General features: G+C 42.9%; 1 protein-coding gene across 5 annotated transcripts in view; it reads left to right on the plus strand.

Annotated features, from left to right (window-relative positions):
• AMOT (angiomotin) overlaps positions 1 to 27,952 on the plus strand; it is a 60,733-nt gene that overhangs the window by 19,849 nt on the left and 12,932 nt on the right. For 3 of the 5 annotated variants that reach the window (XM_055818060.1, XM_013299823.3, XM_055818063.1), the window contains exons 2-7: positions 6,844 to 7,009; positions 8,409 to 9,327; positions 15,812 to 16,265; positions 18,089 to 18,233; positions 19,614 to 19,706; positions 22,390 to 22,535. In XM_055818060.1, coding sequence (XP_055674035.1) covers positions 8,456 to 9,327; positions 15,812 to 16,265; positions 18,089 to 18,233; positions 19,614 to 19,706; positions 22,390 to 22,535 — 1,710 coding nt within the window. In that variant the 5' untranslated portion in view covers positions 6,844 to 7,009; positions 8,409 to 8,455. Of the gene's footprint in view, positions 1 to 1,810; positions 1,971 to 6,843; positions 7,010 to 8,408; positions 9,328 to 15,811; positions 16,266 to 18,088; positions 18,234 to 19,613; positions 19,707 to 22,389; positions 22,536 to 27,952 lie in introns of all 5 variants that reach the window. The other 2 variants (XM_055818061.1, XM_027787954.2) reach the window with 1 other exon arrangement.

A 27,952-nucleotide genomic window follows, 5' to 3' on the forward strand; every position in this document is an offset into this window, starting at 1 on the left:
GGCATAAGATCGTTGTGTGTTGTTAGTTGCTGACACTGCACCATCAAAACATGAACACGCAGATTTCCTTCATTAGGGGAATATTGTGTAGCTCTAACTTTTTGTTTCTGCAGCTGCTGGGGATACCTTGCAGAAGTATCTTGTCCGGCTATAGAAAATACTCAGAAAGTTTCCCCTGCCTTCTGCTTGCACAAGTTCTGGGATGCCTACATCCTTGATCAAAACCATTTAGGCAGGATCTATGCTTAAAGTATTTTCTACTCCAGTTGTGGAAAAATCTTTCTACTCGTGATGAGGTTTACATTAGCAAGGAAGAAATTTTGCTAGTATGGTTTACACAAGGTTTCCTAAGTAATATACCTAAACCCAATTATTTCCTAGTGTAACTGCATCTGCTTTAGAGTGGTTGCTGGAATAGTTACATTGCAAGAAATCAGTTCCCTGAGTGACATAGTTGTGGCAACAAAAACATAAACGTAAGCCAGGACTTAGCCAATCAACGCTGGGCGAAAAAGAGTGTAGTAATGTCTTCTTCCCAGTGTGGTGGTGAGGTTTAATTAATCATCTTACAAGTAATTAAAGGTTTTACAAGGTGCACATGAAACCCCCAGGTGGTTATGATAAAAGAACAACATGTAAACCACTTTTATAACATCCTTGATTTGTAAAAATTCGGTGGTCTGGATCTTCTGTTGGGTTTTACTTTTTTTTAAAAAAAATGCAGATCCATCTTTTTACCCCATGCTACCCATTGAGATCACAAAACGGGCTTGTTTCATGATACTGGGTTGTTCCAATACTGCATTAGGCCAGGTTGGACGGGGCTTTGAGCAACGTGGTTGAGGGGAAGGTGTCCCTGCCCGTGGCAGCGGGGTTGGGGTCCCTTCCAACCCAAACCAGTCTGTGATTCCCTTCCTTGAGTCACAGCATCTCAGAATGAGCATTGCCAGCTCTGTTATGCTGCCTGACAACTGATAAGTTACTTGTATTTTAACTGTTTCATTTTATAAAGGATAAAAAAAAAAAAAGCAGCCCTTTGAAAAAGGAGGGGCCATGCCCCCTTGCTTTCCATATTCTGTGGCTGGTCCCGTTAAATTCTGTGAAACTGCTTTGTGAAATAAGAAATGCTCCTCCATATGGGGGCTTAAAGTAGTCGAAGTTGTGGTAATGCTAGAAAAAGCCAGAAAATTCCATGCTAAAGTTAGCCAGTAGTGATTGTTTTCTTCTCTACACCCTTCCCCACCTGCGGTTTTTATTTGTGTCAACTTATGATACAAATTTTCAGGATGCCACAACTGACATCTGAGGAAAAAGTACCTTAAGGTAGCATAAAAGAGATCTATCTGTCCAGGGATTTTATTTCCATTGTTTTCAGGACTTAAGCATTTAGGTTCGAATTTTGACTTCATTTTTAATGTAGATGGTGATTCTAATCTTTTTTTATCTCACCAGCAATTAAAACAGCCTGATCCTATCAGTAGGGACAAATGATGCACTGTCAACGTTTTGCTCCCTTCTGATAATGCACATGAAACTGGTTTGTGTGTTTGAAGATTACATTTTACTCTCACATGGTTTTCATTATCTGAGAGCCCCGAGGAGAGGCCTGGACTAAATCAGTGAAGGAATGGAGAAACCACACAATGCAATGAAAATGGTGCTGAGGCATACTTGGGATAGTTGTGGGACAGGGGCTGCTGACGACAGAAGCAGGGCGCTGCCTGAGTGCTAGCAGCAGCAAGAAGTGGAGCATTCTTAAAAGACAAAACAAAACTTGATGCTGAATTGAAATTGTGGCTTGGGTTTGCAGCAATTCCCCAGTTCTACAAGGATAATTACTGGAAAGCTGTGAAGTTTGAAGCAGATGAATCGTGCTTGGTATGCGCTGGGAGGCAGTCCTCTGAAATGAGACCTGATGTGACTAAACCTGTGTAAGCTTGATCTGGTTTTATCAAGAAGACATCTAAAAGGTGAGATCTTGGCCTTTATGAAGTTAGTAGCAGAGCTTCTGTTACTTGTGCTGGAATTAGTGTTTCCTTAAATACGCTGAAATTGCAGTACGTGCCTCGGAAGGGTTGTGTCTGTGCAGATGTGTGAGTAGTGCTTGGTAGTGCTGCACAGCAGTTTAAGTAACTGCATGGTATGTTGTATTCATGTAGAAATACTCCCAATAAAAACAGCTGGATGAATATACCTAGACTGCTTTTGCTATTAGACCAGTAGATGCAGAATAAATCCTCATGCCCATCTGACTTTTGAAATTTTATGGAGGAACTTGAAATTCCATAGCATTCTTATCAAAAGGCTTAAAAGCCATAAAGCATTCCTATTTATACCAGGCTCTGTAAGTGTTTATTCTTCTCTTTTCTTTTTTTTTTTTCCTTTGTAATACAAAACCTAAATTATATTGGTAAAGATTATAGGTACTTCCCTGTGAAGAAGTTGATACTTTGTAGTGAGGGAGCAGTAATTCAAAGGTCAAGTAAGGTCTTTTCCAGTTTTTTCCTTAGAGATGTTATATAGAGGGGGTCGTCTTATGCTGATATCTTGATTTATTTATCTCAAGCCAGACCAAGCAACTTGCTGCTTTTTCTACAGGCCTGCCAGGCTTTCTTGTGCTGTTCTGTGCCCACATCCCAATCCCATGAGCGTTGGAGAACAGTTAGTGGCTCAGCGAGGCAGTCTAGTCCTTGCTGAAGGTGGGCTCTGTTTGGCCTAGAGAGTTGGTAGAACTGTGATCAGTCTTTGGGTGTTCTGGTGGCCTCTCGCTATAATTGCCTGATGATCTAATGTAATGGGAATGCATATTATTTGCACCCCTCCGGGTGACATTGTTCTTGTTTTTAGTTAAAAGAAGGAGGTTTTTCTTGTTTGCCCGGTGACTTGGTCCTTCTGGTATGAAGATGAGTAATGCTGGCGCTGCTCCATGCACCTGCTCAGTGCCACCCTCCAGGATCACCTGAGCCACAGTCAGCAGATCTAGGCAAGCAGGGACGGGATGGTTGAATGAAAGCTAGGGAAGTGTTTATGGTTGGAGTCTGAAAGCCACTTTTGGTTAGGAGCAGGTGCTAAAACGCTATCGCAGCTCTGGGATTTGTTGTGTGCCACCTTGCAGGTTTGGGTGTTGGCGCCAGACGTTGGGAACCTTTATTCTCAGGGACTGTCTTGGTGTGTCTTCTCTCCCTTCCTCCTCCTCGGGTAGGACTGAAGTGATACAAAGAGCATTCAGTGATAACCTGCGCTGTTCATTAAATAATTTTGGACCTCGCCCTTGTGAGTCTGGTGCTCCTAGCCACTTCAAAGTGAGTGTGTGTGCAGAATAGCCATGTTTCCAGTGGTCTTACAGACAGTCCTGTTAAGTGAATTTTGCAGGATCAGGCAATCAGCCTGCTGGGTTTTGCGTAGGCCATGTAGCAAAGACAGATTTCTGTTAACCAGTGGGTGACCTGGCATGTGAACTGGTCTCTGTGATTGCCTGGAGACTTCACAGCCAATCCTTTCTATGCTATCTATATTTTGGGTTCCCTTCCTCTATTACAGTGTGCAGGTATGTCTGAAGGTAACTCTGCACCTAAAAAAGCCACCGAAGACTTCACCTCACTGATAGCACCCCATCACCTGTTGCCACCAGGATAAGCAGTATCACATGCACACCTTTTAAGAAACACATAGAATTGCTTAGCTGCTTGAGCTTGAAGTCTGTCACTGTCACTGGATTGTTTTCTGTATGAGTGACACAAAGTTTAGTAGTAAAACTGAAAGCGCTTAACTGTACTCCAGCTCTTTTGAGGTGGTGAACCTGTTTCCATCCCACCTGATGCGTAAGCTAATTAAGTTCTTGGCTAAGCAGTAATTCTGGGCAAGTATATACAGGCTGTCCTCACAGGGACTCTTGCATTCCTCTTAGTTTCACAAGCTAAAGAAAGATACTTCTCCTTGGTTGTGAGGTTATTATTGCTCCATGCAGGTTAATTGAGCTATAGCATTACTGCCACTCATCACAGAGTGGTGAGTAGCTCACTTGTCTAAGCTTGTTTATTTTTATAACGCTGAAAAATATTTGCATGCTGTACAGAAATGTGCCGCTTTGGTTCCTTACAGCCTGGCAGTATTATCATTTAAAATTCTTCATTAATCTTTCTTCCTCACAAGGGACTGGCAAGGTTCCTGTGCATAATTACATGATGTTTAAGACAGAAACCTCAGCTACTAAGTTTTTACACAGTGCCCTGCAAACATAGGTCTTTTCTTTCTTAAATAGTACTTATGCTATCTCCCTTTTCGTGCTGGTTCTTGATCTCAGCATGGTTACATGCAACACTATTTGAAATTCTAGTGTTAGTTCTACCAGTTCTAGACTCTGATGTTTCACTCGAGCATATAGATATAAAGTTACCATGAATAATTTCAGACTAGAAGTTAGAATAAGGTAACGAGATGACAGAGCTATAATGCTCAGGAACAAACTGAGAAACCAGTTCAGCCTGGGAAATCTGCCTCACAGTGGTTCCTTGGAACAGAATTGATCTAAAACTGAATTTTCCACTTGAAAAGCAAGGTGTTTCTGGGCTTTGTGGTTATGAAGAGTGCACCTTCCAATCCATAAGCCAGTACAGTTTTGCAGAGTTGTTAGTAGTCTGAATTCATTATATCCATTGTAATAGATTTAGGCTAACCACCCAAATACGTCTGTTTAGAATGTCTACAGAACCTATTCTGATTTCCTTCCAGCTCTATCATAACAACTTTTCCAGTGCATCTCACTAATTTCCATCTTTGGCACACTGAAAACTGAAATTGCTGGAAGAGCCTGACACAAACAGAGTTTGGTATCCAAATAAATAACACATGGGCTTCAGGACTGATTGAATAGTTCACTTTTGTGTTTCATTACATAGAAAATTTAACTCCAGCTTGCTCAGAAAGGAGATCCCAGGAATGCTGCCACCCAAGTTAGTTGCAGAAGGTTTTCTTTGTTAATTAAAAATGATGGGATAAAACGAAAAAATAGTCTTAATGCTAACAGTTGGTCTTTAAAGAAAGTGGATTTGTTGGCCAGAATATCTTCATATTGTATCTTAGTCCACCTTTTGTTTTGGATTTCCAGGCTGATTCCTAGTTTACATCCACACTAAAATTGGTAGTATTCAGTTCCAGCAAATACTTTCAGTGTGAATTGTGCCCTGCCTTCATCAGATCAGCAGAATAAGCTTGTATTGCTGTGAAGTGGAACTCTGTGTGAAACGGTGGCATACAGAACTGCTTCCTTGAATGTTTGAAGGAGTTAAACGTGCACAGATTGAATTTGTCTGTTGAGAAAATCTTTAAGGCAGAAGGCAGAATCTCAAGCTGGGTTGTATCTTTGTATTAAAAAAATAAACACCACCACCCCTTAGATTTTTCCAGTTGAGACAAAAGAAATCTTTGGGTGGAAAAGGCAGCATCATATTGCATAATAAAAGCCTTTTTGTGCTCTAATAAAAAGGGTTGCTTAGGGCAACTTTGTTAAAAAAAAATTATAAAAAAAAAAAGAAGAGTTAGTGATGATACTGGTAGGAGGGGGACAAGGAATCCTTAACTTCTGTTGTGCAGCACTGGGAAAAGAGGCTAGAAATTGCTCTGGTTATCTGCTATCTTAATGCCTGGTTTAAAGGTTCTTTACTGCATATTTGCTGGCAGCTGTTTTCAATATATCCCTCTCAAGCTAAGTCACCAGTTAAGAATTTGACATTAGATGTTTTTTTCAACCACCATCTTGAAGTACCATACCGCACAACACAGCCTTGTTCTCTAGTTAGATATTGTTCATGTGCCTTGAAATTGCTGTTGACACCTCAAGTATTTAACTTGCAGATCTGAGATAATTTTTGTTGGGTGTGGATGTGTGCCATAATAAGACAGAGACAGAAGTATCCACGTCTGCATTCCTTCGCTACATCTGTTCACTTTGTTTTTTGCAATGTTCTGGGAAATTAAGTTAAATAAGACATTTCAATGAATATTTTTAATTTCACTAGTTCTGTGTTAATTGCCTGTCCTTAGAGTATAAGCACACCGAGTGCACAAGTATGTTCCACTTCTTTTGCGTCATTTGCCTTATTCTTTAGGGCACCTTCTGTATTAGATTTAACTGCTTCTTGAATAACATGCCTAAACACACATTTTTCTATGTTCTCCTGATTCTCCCCTCAATGGTTAAAGTTTCTTAAGTGCTTTGTATTCTGAAAGAGAAAAGTAACATAATTAAAGAATGTTTTGGGAATTAGAGCTGTGCACTGCAATATATTTCTGGCATATACTTTGTCAGCGTCCTTTTCTTCCCCTCACTTTCCCAGTCTGTAAAACAAAGCCAATATTTGTATACTGGTCATTCTCACAGTCATTTCTGAGGCATAATTTATAGAAGTTTATAAAGCATTTAACCATATCACCTTTCATCAAAGGATTTCTGCTAATACGGTTTGAAATACACAGCACCACTGGAAAAGGAGCCGTAAGCAAAGGGTATCATCATCTGTGCTGCAGCTTTCATTCTTAGCAAAAAATAAAACAATGGAGTTAAAGAATTAGCGGGTTTTAATCACTGTTTCAGTTGGAGGCACAGATGGGACAGAGCATTACTTGGCAACGTTTAATATTGGAGCAGAAATTGTCATGATTAAAGCAGCAGCTGGAGTAGATTGCTAGGGACAGGGGCGTTCATTCATCCTAAAGGGATCAAAATTGTTGGGCTCTGGGAGAAAACAAGAAGCTACAAAAGAAAAGTCTGAAATATGGCCCAAGGTTTGTTATTTCTAGGGTCTCATCTGCTGATTAAAATGATGTTTTCAATCCTTTCCTCAGAATTATTTTGGAAGCGAGGAGAGTATCAAGTGATCTGGCCTACTGAAGAGGAGACGGAAGCGATCTCTGAGTGGAGAGTTTGAACTGGCAGGAGGAAGGCTGTGCTCGTCCCCCCATGTGGCAGAACTGCTCCTCCTTACCAAGGAAGTAAAAGTGAAGGAAATAGGTATGTGCCACTTCAGACAGGATTTCAGAAGAATCATGTGCCAGGCTGGTTAATAGGGCCTGAATCCCTAGTTTGGTGAGGCAGCCTGGACTGAGGTGGATTTTAACTTTTCTCTTCCTTAACATTTGCAAAAGGGTTCTGATGCTTGTGGCAGGCTGGCCTCGGGGAGGAAACTGGGTGGTTGTGGAGACACCGAACAAAGCAGACCCTTCAGGTCTCCTGACTCCTGCAGTCCATCCCTGGTTCTGCCACAGAACGAACTGTTGGGAGCAAGTTACCTTTTACTAAGGGACAATGTTAAACAGAAAAAAGGTGTCAAGACAAAACGCTAGATGCCAATGTGTGTTCTGCTGTCAGGGCAGAGCCACAGCTTAGCCAGCAAGTAAAGCATACTCTCTATTCTGAACTGTGCTAGCTCAAAAGTAGCTCTGCTTTTAGTTAGATGTCTCAAAGGTGTCATTAATTTTGGGTATTTCAACTCATGGCCAATGGGCTTGAGTTTCCATGACAAATTCCTGACTCCACTGGGAGACTGAACGAAGTGTAATCACTGTTGGTCACTGACTTAATCTGTACTTAGGATGTGCTTGACATTGGCTCTTTGTGTTTCTCTCATTGGCACACAGTGTTTTTCCTGCCACTCAGGCCTTTTTCTGTTCCTTAGATCAGACAACTCTTTTTCCTCCTCTTGCATTTGCATGCATTCAGCTGATGATATTTAGATGTGTGAGGATTTGGTTGCCTTTGTGTAGCAGGAAGTTACAGAGTCCTTGCTTGCACCACTATGTAGTGTTGTCTGCAGCAGGGAGACTAGGTGCTGATCTCACTCTGGGTATTTCATAACTCTAAAAACCTGCTGGCTAACGAGGTATTCATTAATTGCTTTAAATGATCTAAGTTAAGAGATTTCTTTACTTCCTTTGAACCATATACTGTCTCAATGGGCCTCTCTTTCTTTCTTTTTTCTTTTTTTTCTTCCTTAAAGCTGACAAATTGCTGATTTCACCCTTTAATCCTTGTCTGCCTGCAAATATGGGAAGTGTATTTCACTGTTGGTAGCCCTAAGTGTAAAGCAAACAGGCATTTTTGCCATCATCCTGTGAATTATCGGTCTCTTTTCTGCCTGAAAGCAGCCTTGCTGTCTGAGGCATTCAGCATGCATACCTACAGCCTGCAGTCGATTGATATTCCTATAAACTTGCAAGTCACCTTTCATCACCTTTTGAAGGCTATGCCCCCTGGCATGCAAGTCCTTCTTAGGTCAAGGGCCTTAATGACCCCCATTGTTATGGGAACCTTTGGTAATCTAACCTGCTTTTTTTCTGTATTTCAAGCCATTGCTCTTAAATGTCTCTTGCTTGATCCACTCAGGCCTAATAACCGTGTCTCCTTTCCTTAGGTCAAGGGCAGCTTTTACATTCCACCCAAAAGGCACCACAGTTTGAGATGAGGAATTCAGAAGAGCAAGCAGCTACGACAGTTTTACAGCGCCTGCTGCAGGAGCAGCTCAGATACGGAAACCCAAATGACAACCGTAACCTTCTTGCCTTACACCAGCAAGCCACAGGAAATGCCCCCCCCTTCAACAGCACCGGGAGTCCAGCATCTCAGAACGAAGGGCTGAGCTCCCAGGACCACCAGCTTGTGACTCATGCTGCCCGTCAGGAGCCCCAGGGCCAGGAGATACAGGTGGACAACAGCATCATGGAGAAGCAGCTCTCCCCGCGACTTCAGAACAGCGAGGATCTCCCGACCTACGAGGAAGCCAAAGTCCAGTCGCAGTATTTCAGGGGCCAGCCACACGCTAGTGTCGGGGCAGCGTTCTACGTAACAGGGGTCACCAACCAAAAGATGAGGACTGAAGGGCGGCCCACGGTTCAGCGGGTGAGCCCAGGGAAGGTCCACCAGGATGAGGGACTTAAGGACCTCAAGCAAGGGCATGTCCGCTCCTTGAGCGAGAGGCTGATGCAGCTGTCCTTGGCCACCAGTGGTGTCAAGGCCCATGCGCCTGTCACGAGCGCGCCACTCTCCCCCCTCTCTCCGCTTTCTCCTCAGCAGTCCAGCGACCCTTATAAAAATTCTGGCTCCAATGAGTTCTACAAGAACTCGGTGCAGCCCCCTTCCCAGCCCAGCATGAAAGGAATGGAGCAGCGGGGTCCTCCTCCAGAGTATCCTTACAAAAATGTGTCCACCCCGTCTATGAACTGCAAACCTCAGGACTCGGGACATTTCTATAGTGATCATCGCATGAGCCAGCAGGGAAGATCTGATGGGCCTATGATGAGGTATCAACATCCCCCCGAGTATGGGTCAGTCAGGTAAGCAAGATCTTAAGACAAACGCCATGACAGCCACATAAGGAAAGATGGTATAAAAACTCGGTCCTTCACCCTCACTCCTGAGGCGGGTTTTCTTTCAGGAAAGATCCCATCTTTATTGTGTGAGATGACATACTGTATTCAGCTACAGGCTGTGTCTGGAAGGGCTGTAACCTGTTTCAGTAGCTTAACTAGAGAGGCCTGACACTTTTTAAAGAAAAACACAAACAAATAAATAAATAAACCAACCAACCAAAACAAAAGAAGCCAGCCTGATTTTATGGCATGAGGAAGTTTAATACTGAGGCTCCAGAGCCTTACAAAAGGTTTGCTGCAAAAGCCAAAGTGATGGTGTGATTCATTGTAGAAACTTGCAGTTACTTATTGCAAGGCTTAAGCTGTTCTTTAATTACATCTGCTCAGACAAAAGAGTTTTTTAAGATTTAAACTGCATCTAAATGCTATGAAGGAAAGGAGAAAGTGAATGAAAGCAATAATGGTGCAGGTAACAAAAATGACCTGGGCTTCCTTTTGAGTTTTTCAGACTTTATTTTCAGTGGACCAGAGTATAGGAGTGGAAAAAGGAGCGTGCTTTGTGCCTCATCCCAAACTTGCTTGTTTAGCTTTTGCTAATTTTCCTTGCATCATTTGAAATCTCAGCCTGTTCTGGTTTCCTCTAGATAAGGAGCTAGATTTGGCTTGAGCCGAACACTGTTGTCCGTGTGGGTGAAGATGAAGTTTTATTCAGTTGGGCTAAAAATACGGCTTTGCTTGACTTGTTTTCTTACCATCTCATCTCAGTCCAAGACCAGGTGGGATTTGGTATTTTGGCCTCATTTTGAAGCTAAAAGGGTAATACAAAAGAGCAACAGGAGGGCATTGCTACAATGAGTAAATGGTGAGGACTCTGTGCGTTTGTGTTTGCACATAATGTGTTGTGTTTTGAGGGGAGCATGAAGAAGAAACCAGTCTGTATTTGGGAACAGAGCCTGAGCTTTGGGGAATTTGAATCTGCTCAGAACCTTCCTAGTCCTATGGGGAGCTATTTTCAGAGTTTGTCCACCATTGTTTGTGATCTGAAATGACTTCAGCAGCATACAAGCCTGATGAAAAGGCCCTTTGATCTGGCTAAATAAATAATAAAGAGGCCAGGAAAAGGGGAAGTAAAGGGTTTAGGGGGGGTAATGACTGTAGAAGCTCGTTGCAAATGTGTTTGAAAATTCAAAGGCCTCAAATCTCTGTGCACACAGGAAAGGGAAACAGATCCTTGACGGCTATGCTGCATCAGAAATACTCATAATATTATATATAGCGAATCTGAGACGTAGCCTGCTTGCTGTTTAAGGGAGAGGTATTTGAAAACACGCCAACAGTCAGCTCCTCTAGACAGGGTGATTTTTGTCTGTATTGGATGGATCCTGGCTGCTTTGAAAGAACATGGTGGGGGGAAGGGGGAGGAGGAGAAAGGTTCAGCTGGCAAGGTTTCCAGTAGGGGAAGCAACTGAAATTTGTCTTCAAAGCATTGGGAATCTAATGAGGTTACTTTTTAACCTAAATAGCTGCACAGAGGAGAGGTTTCCTTTGCAAGCAAATGCTGAAGCAGTAGAACAATTGCAAGACTAATCCATAAATTACAGAGCAGCGTAGCAAAGGAAGGGAGCGAGTCCTCTATTCCCCTCCCTCTCCTACACACTTTAAGAGAAACTGTCATTTAGACAAGAAACCTTCTGTGTTCCTAAAGGTGCAGCTGGGTAGTGGTGTGAGGATTTTAAAGGCATACAACTTTCGGGAGTGCATTTGCCTCACACCAGGCACTGCTGACGAGCGTCTTTGCAGCCTCGCTGGGATGATAAAGTATTTTCAGAGACTCCAGTTTTCCTGCACTGCAGCTCAGTGTTTATCGGGATTAATTTGGATTGGTAAATATGTGCATTTTTTGAACAGTGCGTCAAGGAAACAAAGCCCCTTCTTTCTGCTGGTGAAGCCACACCCTTTTCTGCGGGTTTTCCCCCTCATTGTTCGGGGGAATTTGAGGGTGACCTAACGATGCGGTTAAATAAAACTCGTTGAGCAAGATAAACATTGGGGAATTCACAGCATTCTCATGCTTCACCCTCCCCAGTCTGGGAAAGGAATGGGCTGTGTGGTAAGTTTAAACCAGTCTGCAAGCAGTTTGCCTCACCTGCTCTTGGGCGGTGTAAGTTTGGGAACACGTATGTGTTCGTAATGATGTTGGTTTAATGTAAATACTGGGCATGCCGGAGGCATCTGTGCTGTTATGTGGAAATTTTAGAGAAAGTTCAGAAGAGGGCTGGCTGCATGTGAAGCTCCAAAATCCTGTTCTCTCCCCAGTATCTGAACTGCACTTTAGCACTGGTGATGAAAACAAACCTTCAGCTCTAAGAGGAGAAGACGGGCGCCTTGGGCTCAGTGTCCTATGGGGTTCCAGCGTGTCCTGTGGCAGAACAGCAAGAGATGGCGGGCAAGGGGCTCCTGCTGATGCGGTTTTGGGTGCAGAGGAAGCTTGCTGTCTCTCTGATTCAAGCGCCATCCTCTGTTCAGAGCCCAAATGACTGAACTCCTGCTGTGGTGATTAATCCCATTGACTTCAGAGAAACTTTGAGAAGGAGGTCTGCAGAATTTGGCCCATAATTAGTAAATCACTTCTGTGCACTGTGTTCCCCTGAGCAGCATCAAAGTGGGGGACAATCAGGTATGATTAGGAAGCTGAACAAAAATGCATTGGTTTGGTTTCAGCTGTCTAATCAAGTGGAGTCTGCTCCCTCCTGCAGTCAGCGTTTCCTGGTGTGTGCAGGAGGGCTGTGGAAGAGAGGGGAACTGTAGCTTCTTGAACATGAAACAAGGAGAAGCTGGGGAGGCAGAAAAAATTTTAACGAGCCAGAGACCTTTCCTGATCTCTTGTCATTCTTCTGCCCTCCCCACTTTGTTGCTCTAGCCGCCGATCTTCTGCGTGACTTCATGTTTGCAATCCTGGCAGCCTCAGGACTCCTGATGGCTGCATTTGCTTGCAGAGCTGCCCTTACTGCATATCTCTGTCTTCATGACTTAAAAGCTAATGTGACCTCTGTAGCTGCATAACTATAAATCCAGGTTTGTACTTGGCCCACGTGGTGTGTTTCTCCGATACGCACCAGGGACTGTAAGAGAAGCAGAGATTCTCGTGTGATAGTCTTCAAAATGAAGTGGCCCTTGAAGTTATGCTTTCAAACTTTAAACACTTGCGGGAATTATTGCTCTGAGCTTTTTTCCTATTTGGGGTTTTCAGGTCTTTTATGACACTAAGGCAAATGGAAGGAGAATGTGTAATTTTTTTTTCCATTTATTTTGAGAGTCTTTCTGCATTTTTGCATGACGTGGTTAGTTTATATATGATTTTGATTACTACTGGCAGGGTTACCTGAGGACTGATTCTCTCATGGAGGGAAGTTTCTACTACCATTCTATCAGCAATTCTGTTAGGTGACTCCAATAGTGATTTGTACCTTAAAATTTTGCAGTCTGTCTTTAGAATCTTGAAAAGTCCAGTTGTGTGCATTTACCTTTCTGAATCTCAGTCCAAAATTGCTTTAGCAGAGAAATAAATTCCACAATTCTCATGTTAATCTGAACCCACTATATATATATAAGTATTTATGTAAGACAAAATTGAAAGTAGTGGGGATGCTAAAAAGTTCTTTGAATGTGTATGTAAAAGTTTGCATACAAGATCTTAAAGGGTTTAGCTGTCACTGTGAGGTTACTAGGATTTTAAAATATTTTTTTTAAGGATAGGATGTATTACCCCATCTACATTATCTCATTTTGCTAGGAATGTAAACGCATTTGTGACATTTTGGATGTTGGTAACGCAACAGAACTAGAGGCTCCCAGCTCTCGTGTTTTAGCCTGAACCCACAAGACTGGTATAATTTCAAGATTACAAGAGGCATCACATGTGAGTGCCAAGATGCTGGAAATCTTGGAAATGTATCTTGTTTAGAAATACTCAGCCATGATTTCCTAGAGTTGTTCTTTACAATAAGTTTTTTTAAAAAGTCATTACCAGGCATGTCGGTACAAAGACTGTCCCTTCAGAACTGAGCTGCTGTTGTTTTTCCTTGGCCATCTTTATGTTCCTGTCATTAGTGCTCAGGTCCTGCAGAAATGGCAAGATGCTGCCCATGTGTTTCTGATGGCAGAATAACGAGATGCCTTTAGTTAAATAGCTCAAATTGTTCACATTGGCATCCAAATAGTCCTCATTAGGCTTGCAATATTAACACATTGAGATCAACTGAGTCAGTGTCTTTGAGTAACTGCTTCAAGTTGTTTTCAGGCTGGAGAGGATTTTGTAGGTTCACAATTGGAAAGGTGGGTTTTTGCATCCATGAGGGCAGACTGGCAATGTATCTCTTTTGATCTAACCTCTGTAGGTCATCATAGATTAAATGTCACAGCAAGGTTATTCCCTAATTGATTATAATGTCAAAACAGAGGTGCGTGATGTTAGGTGAAGAATAAGCTCAAGGAGATGAGTGATTTCTGAAGATGCGAAGTTTTAGCTCTGCATGTAACTGGTTGAGCTGAGAAAGTTGCTGGAAACCCCTGAGACAAACCAGATGACCTTGAGCATGGCGTGTGACTGGTTTGCCTCATTCTTCATTATGAGAACTGGCAAATAAAGGTAATGAAATAAATGCAACAATAAGTAGAGCTGACCTCCCAGGAGGGGAGGGACCAAATTGCTGCTACTATACTGAACATTCCTGAGGAAATTAATTGCACATCTCTCTTCTGCATGACCCTTGAGATCTGCATGCTGCATATGATCATTCTTAGGGAAAGACAGCTCTTGAAATGATGTTGCTGGCAGGGACCACAGTCACCTGAGTGTGAGAAAGAGAGCAAGTAACTAAAGCAGTCATTATTTGTTTTTTCCTAATTGACAAAGGCTGGATTTGTTTCACCATTAAGGAGTTTGAACATGAGCTTGCAGGTTTCTGTGCACCTTCTCTGCTGGAAAGCAGGGAAAATAAGACATAAGATGCATGATATTGAAATAGCGAACTCTGCGCTGGGCTGTACGGACTCCTACATGTGCTGCCAGCCAGATGTGAGTAATGCAGACGTTTCCTCTTTGGACGGTTATGAAGAGTTGATGCATTCTTTCTGCAGAGAACAGGAAGGATGATGCTGAGTGTTTGCACATTGGCTGAGAAGCCTGTTGTGTAACACTTTAGTTCCCAGTTCAGCTTCGTGCTTGCCGTTGTCAATTGACGTGCCACCAATGCTCCTGGTGCGGTGGGAGAGCTGTGCTGTGGGCTGTCTTGTATACCCAGTACCCCTACTGCACTCAGCAGAGCAAGCTTGTAGGCTCCTTCCTGTGAACGCAGCCAACCCTGGGGGTATTCTGTAGCAGCTATGGCCAGGTGGAACAACAATATATGCTTTTCCAGCTGCAGAGTTTAACTGCATCCCAAAGGATGAGAAATTTTATCAGAAGAACAGGAGTGCTTCAGAATGCGTTGAACTGCCAGACTGGCTCTGCACCAGGCTAAGGTCTGTGCTTAAGAAGAGACTGGCTCCAGCATGGACAGGGAGTGACTTCAACTGTTAGAATAAAGAACGTGCAGAGAAGTTAAAGGTTGAATGTCTTTGGCAGAGGAAGCAAAACCTGCCTCCCGAGGTCATCCAAGCACGATAAATCCATGCAGTGTTCTAAGAGAGATTTCTTACTTGACTAATGCAGCAGAAGTTGAGCTGGGGATCTCCAGCTTCTGGGAAATGTGAGCTGGTGCAGCTTATAGTTAGTTCTATGACAGACTCAAGTATGTTATAGATTGCTAGATTTGTCTTTGGTATCCTATAGAGGTTATTGTTAGGAGCAGCAGACATACCTACTGCATAGGACTGAGGGTGATTCTGAATCAAAAGGCTGCTTCTGATTCTTTGATTGGTTTTCAGATTGTTTAACTGTCCCATTTGACCAGGCTGCAGCTGCTTGGTTGATATTTCAGAAAGTTCAAATCAGTGGTGCTGGCGTAATAGGATAGAGCTTAGCCAGTCCCTTTAACTTTGTATCTTGAATTGCAGAAGAAAATTCATTGTTTTCTCTGTGAGAGTTGGCGCATTTCTGGACAGCCCATTCCTAACAGTCCTCAGTTTAGCCATTTTATCCACAAAGTGTGGAAAAGAGTTATAAATATAATTTAGGTCAGTAGTTGTTGATGGAGTTTGTTTTAGTATTTCTGTATAGACTCAAGAGGAAAGACCTTTGTGCACTTAGAATATATTCTATGATAATGATTTGATTTTGAAACTTTAAAAAAAACAATTTATAAAAATGAGGAAAACCTCACATATGAGTCTTTTGTGTGGGAAGACCTGTGGGTAGTAGCTACACAGGTCATCTCATGCCTTGTCACTGGGTTTGTGCACCATCTTCTGCATGACTTTGATGGAGTTTCTGTGCTCTCTTTTCCAGGCAGAACCCAGATATGCAGCTGCAGTTACAACAGAGACCACCTCACCACCACAGCCCAACTTCTTCCTTGACATCCCTGGGATCTTTGACTTTGCTTCAGTCTCCGCCACCTTCCAGGCTGTCCCCTTCCCAGCATCAGCAACCTCTGACTCCAAGCCAGGGAGATCCTGGCATTCTGCCACGGACCCAGCAGCCATTCTTGTCAAACCAAGTCCATCAGGGAGATTTGTACCGACTATGTCAGCCCTTCCTAGGCCCGCAGCAGCAGCAAGGAGATTCCTATTCAGTAATGTCCCGGGCTCAGCAGATACCTTCCCCATATCAGCAGATGCAAGTAGATCCTTTTGCCATAGTTTCCAGGGCCCAGCAGATGGTGGAAATCCTGTCCGAAGAGAACCGGTCTCTACGACAGGAGCTGGATGGGTGTTATGAGAAAGTAGCCCGGCTGCAGAAGGTGGGTGTTTCTGGATATCAGGCACTCTCCTGTGTCTAGTATCATCCATGATTGAATCATCTGATCTGCAACTGTTACATTCCTTGCTTAAGGGATTGATTATCTACTTTAGAGTCTTTTATATGCAGATTGATTAGTCTGTATCCTGTCCCTTCAGGCATCAGCTTAACTTTGTCAGAAGGCAGAATCACAACCTTCAGTTTTATTCTGACAGTTTATTGACCATGCTCAGAGGAGCATCCTCATCAGCTGCCTTGAACAGGCCTACTGCTTAGCTTGCTTGGTTAAATTAAAGCTAGTGTTCTTATATCCACGATAGCAGGGGCTTCATTGTCCCATCAGTCTAAAAGACTTTAGAGGCTGCAGGAAGGGCCTGTTGGAAATTACATGAGACCATAGTCACTCAAAGAGGCAACAGGGGACATTGCTACAAAACTGGTTGGTAGGACAGTGTGCGAGGCAAGTACTGCTGCTACGGCTTCATAAAAGAGACTTGGACTGCAGGACTGACACTAACACTTCTTTTGTCACTCTCTCAGTACTATGCATCTTCCACAAAAACTTAGTATCTTGTTTTGGATCGAGCTGTTTGCTACCTTTGGCTTTATGAAACAAGTAGAGTAAGTGATGCTAAAATGTTTGTAAAAAAAAGTCCCAGTGAGACCCATGATTAACGTGCATGTGTAGAGGTATTTTCATTGCAGCCTCATAGAAATAACTTGTTGATGACCAGTGGTTTAAAGCTGTGCAGCAGGCCAGTTTTGCTTTTGCCTTGCAGTTGTGAAAAGGGTGATGCGACTTGCAATTTAGGACTTTGTGGGCCTTGCTGTGCTTGTTGCACTGAGCAGTCTCCAGGGCCATAAAAATCTGTGGCTGCTCAAAACACTTCTTTGAGTTCAGGTGACCAGTGTGGCTTTCCACACTCTGTTCCCTATGGTACCTCTTTCCAGGGACATATGTTCATTTTGTTGTATTTTTCTGGGAAGGTTCCTGGCCAGGAAATGCTTTAGAGAAATGTTTGACAGCTTCCTGGTAATGAAAGATGGATAAAAATGTGCTTCCCTCCACCCCGCTGTTTGATCACTTGCTGTAGGCAGTGCTGGTGGAGTTTGCAGTTCTGTGGATCCGTACTTCCATAGCAATGCAAGCCATGCCTGTTAAGGAGAGTTAAAAGTGAATCTCCTTCTGCTCTGGATGATCAGAGAAGCTTTACACTGAAGGCTAGGAGGATGGATAAAACATATTTTACTGCAAATGTTTCCCTCCCCCCACTTTAGTAAACTGAATATTTAAAAGCACAACTAAGTTGTAGAAATGTACACAGAGAAGATGTGGAGGTTTTATTGTGAATGTTGGACCATAACAATTACAGAGCTGCAGAGTTCATCAGAAATGCAGCATTACTGCTGGCATTTTTTTAGCATAGTTTTGTCTGCCTTTCTTGTTGTATTTTACTTATTCAACTTGATACCACATTAGCTATTTATATAAGCACTTCTCACTCAAACTAGTAAGAGTGCCAAACTGCCCCAGTCTTAGAAAAAATTAGATTACATTTGCACTTCTTCGATTTGGTATATTTATGCTTTCATCATATCAGGGAAACAGAGCTAGAGTCTGGAAGGAGAGTCCAGATCTTTTTTTCAGCCATTGGTATTTTTTATACAGAAGGATCCATCACAAACCTGAGACTGTTGTTTCACTTGATGTATAGCTGTAGGTTTCTTTCAATAAAGAAAACTGGAGAGAAAGTAATCTGCTTTCTGAGGCTGAACAAATTGTAGTGATAAAACAGTAAGTGCTTGTTTTCACTTCCACTGCAGCTGGAAACAGAAATTCAGCAAGTTTCAGAGGCATACAAAAACCTGGAGAAGTCATCCTCTAAGCGGGATGCCCTGGAAAAGGCCATGAGGAACAAACTGGAAGGAGAAATTCGTAGGCTTCATGATTTCAACAGGGATCTGAGAGGTGAATGAAGTAAAACTTGTGTTCTTCATGTTTTGTTTTTTGTTGTTGTACTCACTTGGCAGGACAGTGTTTTGCCGCAGAATTCACTGTGTGTGTCATCGCAACTAGTATATGACAGAATTCTCAGGTATAGTCGGTAGTTTGAGATTTTAATGGCTTGCTGAGAGTGTGGAAAAGACAGGTTTAGGAGAGTGCTGTAGTCTCTCATTTCCAGCCTGTTTCTCATTGAGAAGAAACATGTGATAAGCCAAATACCATAAACCAGATGCAAGCCTGGAATTCTCTCTTGTCTTATATCCTAGGCACAATTTGTACAATTTGTTTGGTTTATACAAATGGAAAGACGTTTTGCTGACTGCCTAATCCCACACCAGGCATGTTCACTTTATTTCCTGTCCAGTGACCCTTTTGCACTGACATACAAACTGCAGACTGCCTGTTCTTCCTGAAGGTCTTGTCATTTCTTATCAGCGTAGGCATCTGGTTTTTTGGATCTCCCTTCCTTTTCCAGAGTGAGATGTTATTAGTATCTGGTTTTTGCTAAGAGGCTGAGGCAGTGTGACAGCTGGCAGGGGAGAGTGATGTTGAATGGTATTTGACCTTAACATGGGTAAAAGTTTAAGCATTAGTTTGAAAGGAAAAAAAAAAAAATAATCTGCAATTTGAGATGTCTTAAGGATGCACAATCAGTCAGTCAAACTGTAAGTTTGATTTGTTTATGAAAGCCTTCTGATTGTCCTACGTGTCATCTCTTCTCACTGCCCCTAGTCTCCTACTAAGAATGTGTTCCCAGAAATTGTTTTGCATCCAAGAAGTAAGGCCATACAGTGCCCAGTGCTATCCAGGACAGTACACAAAGGCCTGCGTTAAATAATCTTACTCATAATAAAACACAGCATAAGCATTTCAGTCTTATTTTTGTAGACTGATACAAATTTCTAACAGCCTGCAGCAGAAGAACTGTTAAGCTGTCTTTAGGGTTTTACACCTTTCCCTAAAGTCAGGTAATTGGAACAGTGATTTAATCTTCTAACTATTAAGATTTAGTGGATAATTATAAGGCAATCTTTTAATCGCATGGTGAGATTTATTTGGGTGGAAAAAATAAGGTGTCTTATTTTTAAAAAATGGAAAAAATAAACTTCTAATTTCTTTGGAACTTTATTTAACCTGTTTTGTCTCACTGAGAGTATTTTCTCAAGGATGTAATTAGGAACATTGCAAAAGTGAGTGCTAGCTTCTGATGGGCTTTTAACTTTTGGCTGTGTAGAATTAGGAGATCCATTCCCCTAGCTTGCATTAGAAATGTACTGAGCAGACATGACTTAATGCTTGAAAGTTTTAATTACTTAGTGTTCCTTTTGTTGAAAATTCTTGCAGAACGTATGGAGACAGCCAACAAGCAGCTTGCGGAGAAGGAATTTGAGGGGTCTGAAGACAATCGGAAAACCATCTCTCAACTCTTTGCACAAAGTGAGTTACGCAGTCATTATGGGTCAGTAGAAATGCTCCAGTCATCCTGGGAAGGATAACAATACAGCAGGTTGGCGTAGTTCAGAGCTGTCGGTTTTCTAGTGGGAGAGAAATCAGGACAGTGACAGTCCAAAACTGGCAGTGGAGAAAGGAGGAAGGATTCAAGAATTCCTTTTCTGTCAGTACATAAAGTCCATCTGATGGCATTTATTAGAGATCTTGGGGCAAATTTAGTTTGCAGTTGAACTGTAAAATTAGTGTTTACCCCATAATGTACGGGATATTTTTTCCACCGATTTTGTCCCCTGAAAGCTTTGGAATTAAACCTTTCCAGGCTGACAAGAGTCCTGGCGTGAGTTAAGGCCAGTGGGACTGGAACCTGATAGGCCTCCTGTCTCTTTCCTCTTTAATTTGCTACTGCCCTATCCAGTTCAGCAAAAATAAAAAGGATGAACACTGCCTGCAGTAAGCTGGGCTGGGTAGGGGTCATGAATTCTGTCCACAGCAGTGGATTTATCACCAGGCAAACCAAAATGAGGGATGTGAAATGCTGCTTTTTCTTTGTACTGAACTGTCTTGAGGCCGATGGCAATGAGCCAACTTTTCTCTCATCCCAGAGTGTACTCCACCCTTCTGACAATGCTCACTTTTCTCCAATTGTTATATAAAAAGGTAATGCAATAAAATTGCAAAATAGAGATTTTCTGTGTTGTAACACACAGTGCTTCTACTCTGACAAATGCTGGTATCCCTCTCTCGTGTTGTCTTCAGCTTATGCCTTGTGGCTTACGTTGCAAGCAGATGGCTGTCAGGGTGTGAATTCAAAACTCCTGGTGGCAGTGGAAAGTCTGTGAGTTTAGTCTCACATTCAGACTGATTGGGTGGACTTTGAGGTTCATAGGTTCACCCAGAGAGGTGGGAAGATCAAAGCAGCGAGGCCTCACATTCAGTTTCTCCCTTTGGATGAACATGGAAACCACAGTGCTACGTTTCATCAGTCCCAGCATTTCTAGGGGTGCATTAGGCACTTCTCAAGTGAAGCAGTACTCATTTGGGGAGAAGTCTGAAACAAAAAACATCCAAAAGCCTTACTGCAAGCACTTAGAGATTAACAAACAGACTGCTTGCTGGCACTGATTGATACCTGCTGGCATAATGCCACCTTGTCTCATCTCTACCCATTTTCTGCAATACATTTTATCGTGCTAACACTGTCAGCAGCTCATTTCCTGGGTGGAGGAGAAAATACTGGGATGAGAGGGATGGGGAAAAGAATAGGCAGATGGTGACATTAGCCTTTTTCCTTGTGTCTTATGTCACAGGTTAGCTCTGAGTTTGCAGTCAGGGTTTGCTCTGCAGAGTTCTGGGTGCTGTTGGTGGACAGGTTTGTTTTGCAACCTGTGTGTGGGCTGCATTGATTCCCTAGCAGAAGGGAATCTTTAGCTACTCTGTGTTGCTAAAGCTTTGCTTCTGGCTCTCTGCTGGCAGAAGAAAGGGAATAATTGTGGTCCTGTAAATATAGTTATGCACATGCTTGCACAAACGGGCCTGTGTACTCCATATGCAGTCTGTCCTAACACCCAGGATCTAGTTCCTGTTTTTCAAGCCTTCCACTCCTTGTCCTCATTCCTTTGTCATGGGATATTGGTTTCTGGAATGCAGTTTCTCTGGTGTCATCAGTGCTGGGTGTAGATCACTCCAGGGAGTATTCTGTGGTTATGTATCCAGCAAGTGCGTTAATGTTATCATTGTAGCTGGTTGGCTTGAGCTGGGAATGACAACATATACAGAGGACATCAGCTCTGTGTTGTGGCTTTGCTTTACACTCCTGCGTGATAATTTCTCCAGTCCTTGGTTATTTTATCCTATTACTTTTTTTTTTTATGAAGGCTGTTGCCCTGTTCCTGAAACACACAGCGTAGCTCTCCCACTAGGTCCAGCTCTTTTTGGAGAGCAGCAGCAAAGGACCAGCTGCTGTGCTTGGGGTGGCTTTAAAGCATCAGGCGTGAACTCTCAGAGCTGGGCAAAAGGCTTTCTTGAACTGCAGGTCTGCTTTGAACAGTGACAGAATAGATGCATGTGTCTCAGTTCTGGCCCAGGGCCTTGTTTTTAAGGGCAGTAGGGGAAGAGTGAGGAATTCTCATTGCTCGCTTGTTGTCTGACTCCTCTGATGTCCTACTTTGCTGGTAGTACCAAATGGATGTAACTTTGAGGAGGACAGCTGCCCCAGGCAGAGCAGCCTTCCTGTTTGTGGGGTCAGTTTGAAAAAAAGGAGCACAAATTTTCCAGGCACAGAAGCCTGCCATCTCCTGGGATATTAAAATTACCTAGTTTGTTTTCTACCACTGAAAGCTCAGAGGTAAAGAGGTGCCAAGTTTCACAAACCATCTGCATAATCAGAGCAAATTACCTAACTGTACTGAGCGATGCACCTTCTATTCCTTCTTGCTAGCATTGTGGCACATTGTCACTTGAAAGTACCATACTTGTTTTTCAGGGTTACAACTCCCCTTCCTTGAAAGCCATGTACCTTTTTTTTTTTTTCTCCGTAGCATTAGATTTGCATTCTCTGTCTTGTGAGAAGTTCCAGTACAATCTTTCCTTCACCTCTGATGTGAAAGACTCCTGAAAGCTGGGTAGAGACGAGTGCTGTCCATTGATAGCTCTCACTTTGTTTTGATAGACAAGGAAACACAGCGGGAAAAAGAGAAACTGGAAATTGAACTGGCTGCTGCACGCTCCACCAACGAGGACCAACGAAGACACATCGAGATCCGAGACCAGGCCTTGAACAATGCTCAGGCCAAGGTGGTGAAACTGGAGGAGGAGGTAAGGATGCTGGGAGAGAGAAATTAGGGTAGCTTGAGTTCCGGTAAAAATGACTGTGGGAATGAGTTTGTCTTGTGCAAATTAGTAGGAAATCTGCTTGCTTCAAAGCTGTTTATATCTGCTTAGCTTTGTGTTGGTTAGCTAAACCACTGAACTGTGCACAGATAAGCCACAAATCTGTATTTCCTTGGAAGTGCTTTCGTCTAAGCAGCCATGTTTCGTTTTCTTTTTGTTTCAACTGATAAAAGTGGGCTGGAACTGAAATCCCAACCCTGGCAACCTCCTGAACTTGGCAGAAATTCAGATCTGGATGGACTTTTAACTAATTTCAAATGAATGCAGCTTGTCCCCTTGCCAGGTGTTCCACTTACACCAGGTTATCGTGGTGCACACTGCAGATCACCACACGTGCCCAGTGTATGTAATAAGCTGGGCATGACCTTGGTTGTTTTCTCTCCTTTTCCTCCCAAGAGAGGATAATGCATTTGAGCTGCTTAGCTGGGCAGCTTTCACAGTACTTTCTTTCGTAGCCTTGTCCCTGCCACTCACACATGGCACTCACCTCGCTGCCCTTCTGCGTCATAGTGTCCGTCCTCTTTCCTCCCGCCTACTCCTTTCCTCTCAAAGGCTCCATTTCCCACTCCCAGCCTCTGCTTCCTTTATTCCTACTCTTCCTCCATAGAGAGCCTCTGGAGGAAATCTCATGACCAAGCACGCTTCCTCCACTGCAGATTTGTTCTCTCTTCCTTCAATTCTGCCATCTTCCTGCCTACTAGCATTCACCGTCACCTTCAGTCGAGCGCTGTACCTATATCCACCTGCATCTTGTTGTCTGCAGAGACGTTCCTCAAACCCTCCACTTGTCTGCTTCTACTTCTCTCTCTGTTCAGGATCCCATTGTCCAAGAGAGATGAAATGATCAAATGCAAAGTGAACGTCCTCCTGTCTTGTCTTGCCTGCGTTCCTCCTCTCCCAGGTACAGGTGTAGCTGCCTTCTGAATTTTAGCCTGCTTTTCTCTAAGCTCTGTGTTTGCCTCAGTAGCCCTTCCCCTGAGCCTTCCTGTGTTTCTTTCCCTGGTGTCCTTGATTTTTGTCCTTTGCAGTACCCTTGCTTTAATCTCTTCAGCTTCATGGAAGCCCTCCCTCGGTTTCTCCCCTCCTGGATCATCTGTGCTCATTCAGGATGTTGTTGCAGGGCTACCTGCCATCGTACCTCCTTAGTCTTTCTCCCCCGTGCTGCACCTCACTTTCTTTTCTCCGCCACATCAAATTCAGGCAGTTCCTCTCCACTTTCCAGGCCCCTCATGGTTTACCCAACCCTGTTTCTCTTCTCCCTTTGTTGCTGAGAGGCTGTCTTCTACCTTTGTCCTTCTCAGTTTCCAAGCACCCCCTTCCTCCCCAGTGCAAAGAAGCACTTCTGTGCTTTCTCCCAGCCTGTCCTCACCTTCCCTGCAAACACTGGCAGGGCTGCTCTGAAGCACCCTTCTGTGATGCTCACAACATGGTTGGCAGGGGCTGGGCCCCAGAGCCTGCTGCCCTTCATGCTGACCCACAGAGCGCCTACTAGGCCTGCCTGGCGGGTGTGCTTCCACCCACTGTCTCCCGTCCCAGGCTCAGGCTGTGAGCTTTGAGGGCAGGGAGTTTTCGTTCTTCAGCGCTTAGCATCGTCAGGCTGTGGTCCATCACTGGTTCTGTGCAATACAAATTATAGTAACAGAAAAAGAAGAGTGGAGTCAGAGGACTGCTTAACTACTACTGGCCACATTCAGCCTTGCACGCAGTCGACAAGTCCACCGATTTCTCTAAAAATTGCAGCATCTCCTGGCAAGGCTGACTTGCACCTTTGTTGCTCAGGGGGACAGGGAGCGTTAGGTTGTAGGGTAATTTAAAGGTGACATGATTCTCTTCGTCTCTAAAACTGTTCTGTCACTTGATCCCGCAATGTATTGAGCTCTTCGGCTTTCATTCAGATTTCAGCACCTTATTACACTAAAAGTCTGATGTATGACTGACTTTAAGTACACAGGACATCCTTCTGGATTCCCTGGAGCAACTCACTTGCTTGGAGTCACAATGTATAGAGCTGCTGTGATCAGCTGGGGCCAGCACACACAGCACTCGGCTAGGTTGAACCTCAGTGTAGGCACTAATAGTGGCTCCCTCACAGTAGAGTTGAAACCTTTAGGAGTAATAATAATTGTATGTTTTCTTTTCAAAAGACCTGTCTCGTTTTACTGGAAGAATTGGGTTTGGGGCTGTGGCAAAGTATTTTTGCCTAGGTAGAATAGTAAAATAGGTAAGTAACTCTGGGCTGGATGGCATGATAGCTTAAAAACCACGTGTGTGCTGATATAGAGTGGAATGCCCTGCATGAGGGCTTCTGGTCATTTGCATCCAACCTTTGCTCAAATCCCAGGGCACATAGGAAGTGCCACCCTTCCTGCTGTAGATAAATGTGGAAGCATCTCAGTGAGGGAGCAGGAATTAACTCTCTTTTTTCCTAGAGGTGAGGGGAAATAAGGGGAAACAGAAGGGGTAAAGAGTCACTTTTGCACGTTTCCCAAATCACTTTTTAATTAAATACTTAGGATTATAAAGCATTTGTTGCCTCATTAGTATTGAATTGTGGGAACTTCTCAAATCCCCGAGCTGTTTGGTAACTTTCCGAAAGAAAGCCAAGCAAGCTGTTCAGTGCTCAGGGCACCATTTAGAAGGGACTGTAAACGTCAGCCTGAGTTAGTGACATTCAGTAACCAGGATATATATGAGCAATTTGTCAATTATTTCTTTTATTCCTGCCAGCTTAATCTGAGTTACTAGTCCCTGTAATTGTCAGGATTTCCAAACTAGTCCTGCAGAAGAGGGTGGAGTTTCTTACGCTGGCAGCCACTCTGGCTCATGGCCTGCGGGGGTGTGCATATTTCAGTTGTTGCATCCTGTAATGTAAGTTTTCAGCCTTTTTTTTTCCTCCTTCCGTTTTGACTTTCTATTGAGCTGAGTTACCCTGCCTTATATGCACCAGATCCTTTATAAAAAGAACATTTCTGTTCTAATGAGAGCTATAAGCCATATATCACTACAGCTGGATTTAAATACTGTATTGGAATTGGAACTTCCAGATTTTTTTTTAAGTCTTTTGCCTGAATTGCCAGTTTGGACGAAACCACCCATGTGTAAACTGTAGGTGCATGTGCTCCTATGGAGCTTAGAGAGCTTTTATATGTATTAGATTTTAACATCCAAGTTAGAGGGAAAAAAGAGATAAAGGGATGCTAAATGTGATGGAGAAAGGAATGATCTTGGAGATACTAAAGTATGGTTTGAAACAGTTGTAAGTAAAAGTAGGCATTCATAGAATCCTTTCCCTGGTTCGTTAGCAAGGGTGAAATGACTCTTCAAATTTAGAACAAGCTGCCATTAAAGCTTTTGATAGAGTGGAGTTTATTTCTGCAAAGTGCTAAAAAGGGTGAGTGATCATGAGTATTTAAAACAAACTTAAATATGGCTACGAACAGACTTGCTAAGTATGTATGCTTTATATGTAATATTTAAACTTTACTCCTTCTGCACTTTACATAAAGATACCCAGTTATTAACCCCTATTTTCACTTCTCCATTTCCATTCTTCCCTTTAGTAGATGTTCCACAGTTATGCATGTCAGCAGCTTATTAAAATTGTTTTTTGTGAAGTATTAGTCTGTGTTTTTGAAAATCAAAACCCTTGAGATTTATTTCAAATTTATTGCATGTAATTAAAATAATGGAATATATTTGAGGTAAAACGCCTGTTGGCTTAAAAACATATATCACAGTCAGAAATGGTTAGTGATAACAATATTTGCAGCTAAAGCAATGAGAAAGCCTGATTTTGGAGCATGGATTGCCATGATGGCAATTTTGATGGAAGCATTTGGTTGGCTGCAGTGTGCAGCAGGTTTGTAGCTGGTAGATGGTCACAGATGGCCTGTATGTGTGAGCTCTGAAAATAGTCACATTGCCATGATTCAACCAACATCTGCTAACATACACCTTGAGAGCCTTCGGCAAACAGAGAGCAGATAGTTAAACTTCGCTTTGCTCTGGGCCAAAGGCAGAATTGCTGCGTTTACGGAAAGGACCATCTTGACCAGCCCGAGAGACTGGGTAAGCACTGCCTTATTGTCGAGTCCTTACCAGGCTTGTAATATTGCAGCAGCGAGTTTGGTGCCAAATACTTTATCTAACCACAACTGCTGGATGTAGAGGGTACAATTGCTACTGTTTTTACACTAATAAAAAAAAAAAAAAAATTCCAGAACTTTTATTGAACTTGGTCATTTCTACTTACCCTGGTTAATTCATACCATGGAAGACCACACTTCAACTTAAAAAAAGTTTGTGGGTTTTTATATAGTAGTGTAACTTGTACTCCTTTGCTCCACCGCTTTACAAACCACTGTTTTAATGCGTGCCTTAAGGAGACAGCTTTGAAAAATAGCGACTACCACTAAGAAGCTATAAATACCTGCTCTCTGCCATCCTCATGCACACACCTTGCAATGGAAGGAGAAGCCAGACAGGATGTCTGCTTGGTGCCGACTGGGGGCTGGCGAAGGGAAGAAGCTGGAATGAAATATGTTTTCTAAAAGTGCCTTGTATTTAGAAGCTGTAAGATCTTTCAGCCATCAGAATTCAACATAAACCAGATATCAAAGCTAAGATAGTATATTCATTTCCCACTCAGCTATTGTGGAGAGAAATAGCACACTGTTTCTGATAACACTGAGGGTTCTGTCTGTGGGGAAATGTAGCAACGTTCATTTCCAAATGACATCTATTGTACTTCATACGCTGTGTCTGAGATACTTTCAGAACAGAGCTCTGGCTTGTAGGGAAGAGACCCAAAGGAGAGTTTGTGTGCCTGAAAGCTTGTCTTGTTTTTCTCCAGTCACTTCTCTGGGTCTATAAAAAGATACTCCTAGCCTCCACATCTTTGTCTCACTTAAATGCTTAGACTCTCAGAGCTACATAACTACTCTTTTCAGGACAGAGATGCTTTTAAAGGGAACACTTTTTGGATGGCGTATCATTCGTTCATGGATGGGTAGGAAGGAAAACTCTCTCTCTTCCATGTAACTAGTATGCGTGTGTGTCTTTAATGACCTGCATTCTTGTAACAGCGCAGCACTGGCTTTTTATTGCCATGTCATTACCTCTCATATTCTGTCTGTTAATAATTTTCCAGAGGTGGCTTCAAGAGTTATAACTTATTTTAACACAAACGGAGAGATGACATTATGACATTCCCATGCAACAAGCACAATTCCCTAGCAAGAGGATACTGTTACCAAATTGTTTCAGCATGAGTTCTTGCTGAGGCCAGTGGCGCCTTATTGGGCCTGAATTCTAACAAACTGAGGGTTCAAAGGCATCCTAGA

This window comes from Falco peregrinus, chromosome 13, assembly GCF_023634155.1.
Source record: "Falco peregrinus isolate bFalPer1 chromosome 13, bFalPer1.pri, whole genome shotgun sequence".
Lineage (NCBI taxonomy): Eukaryota > Metazoa > Chordata > Aves > Falconiformes > Falconidae > Falco > Falco peregrinus.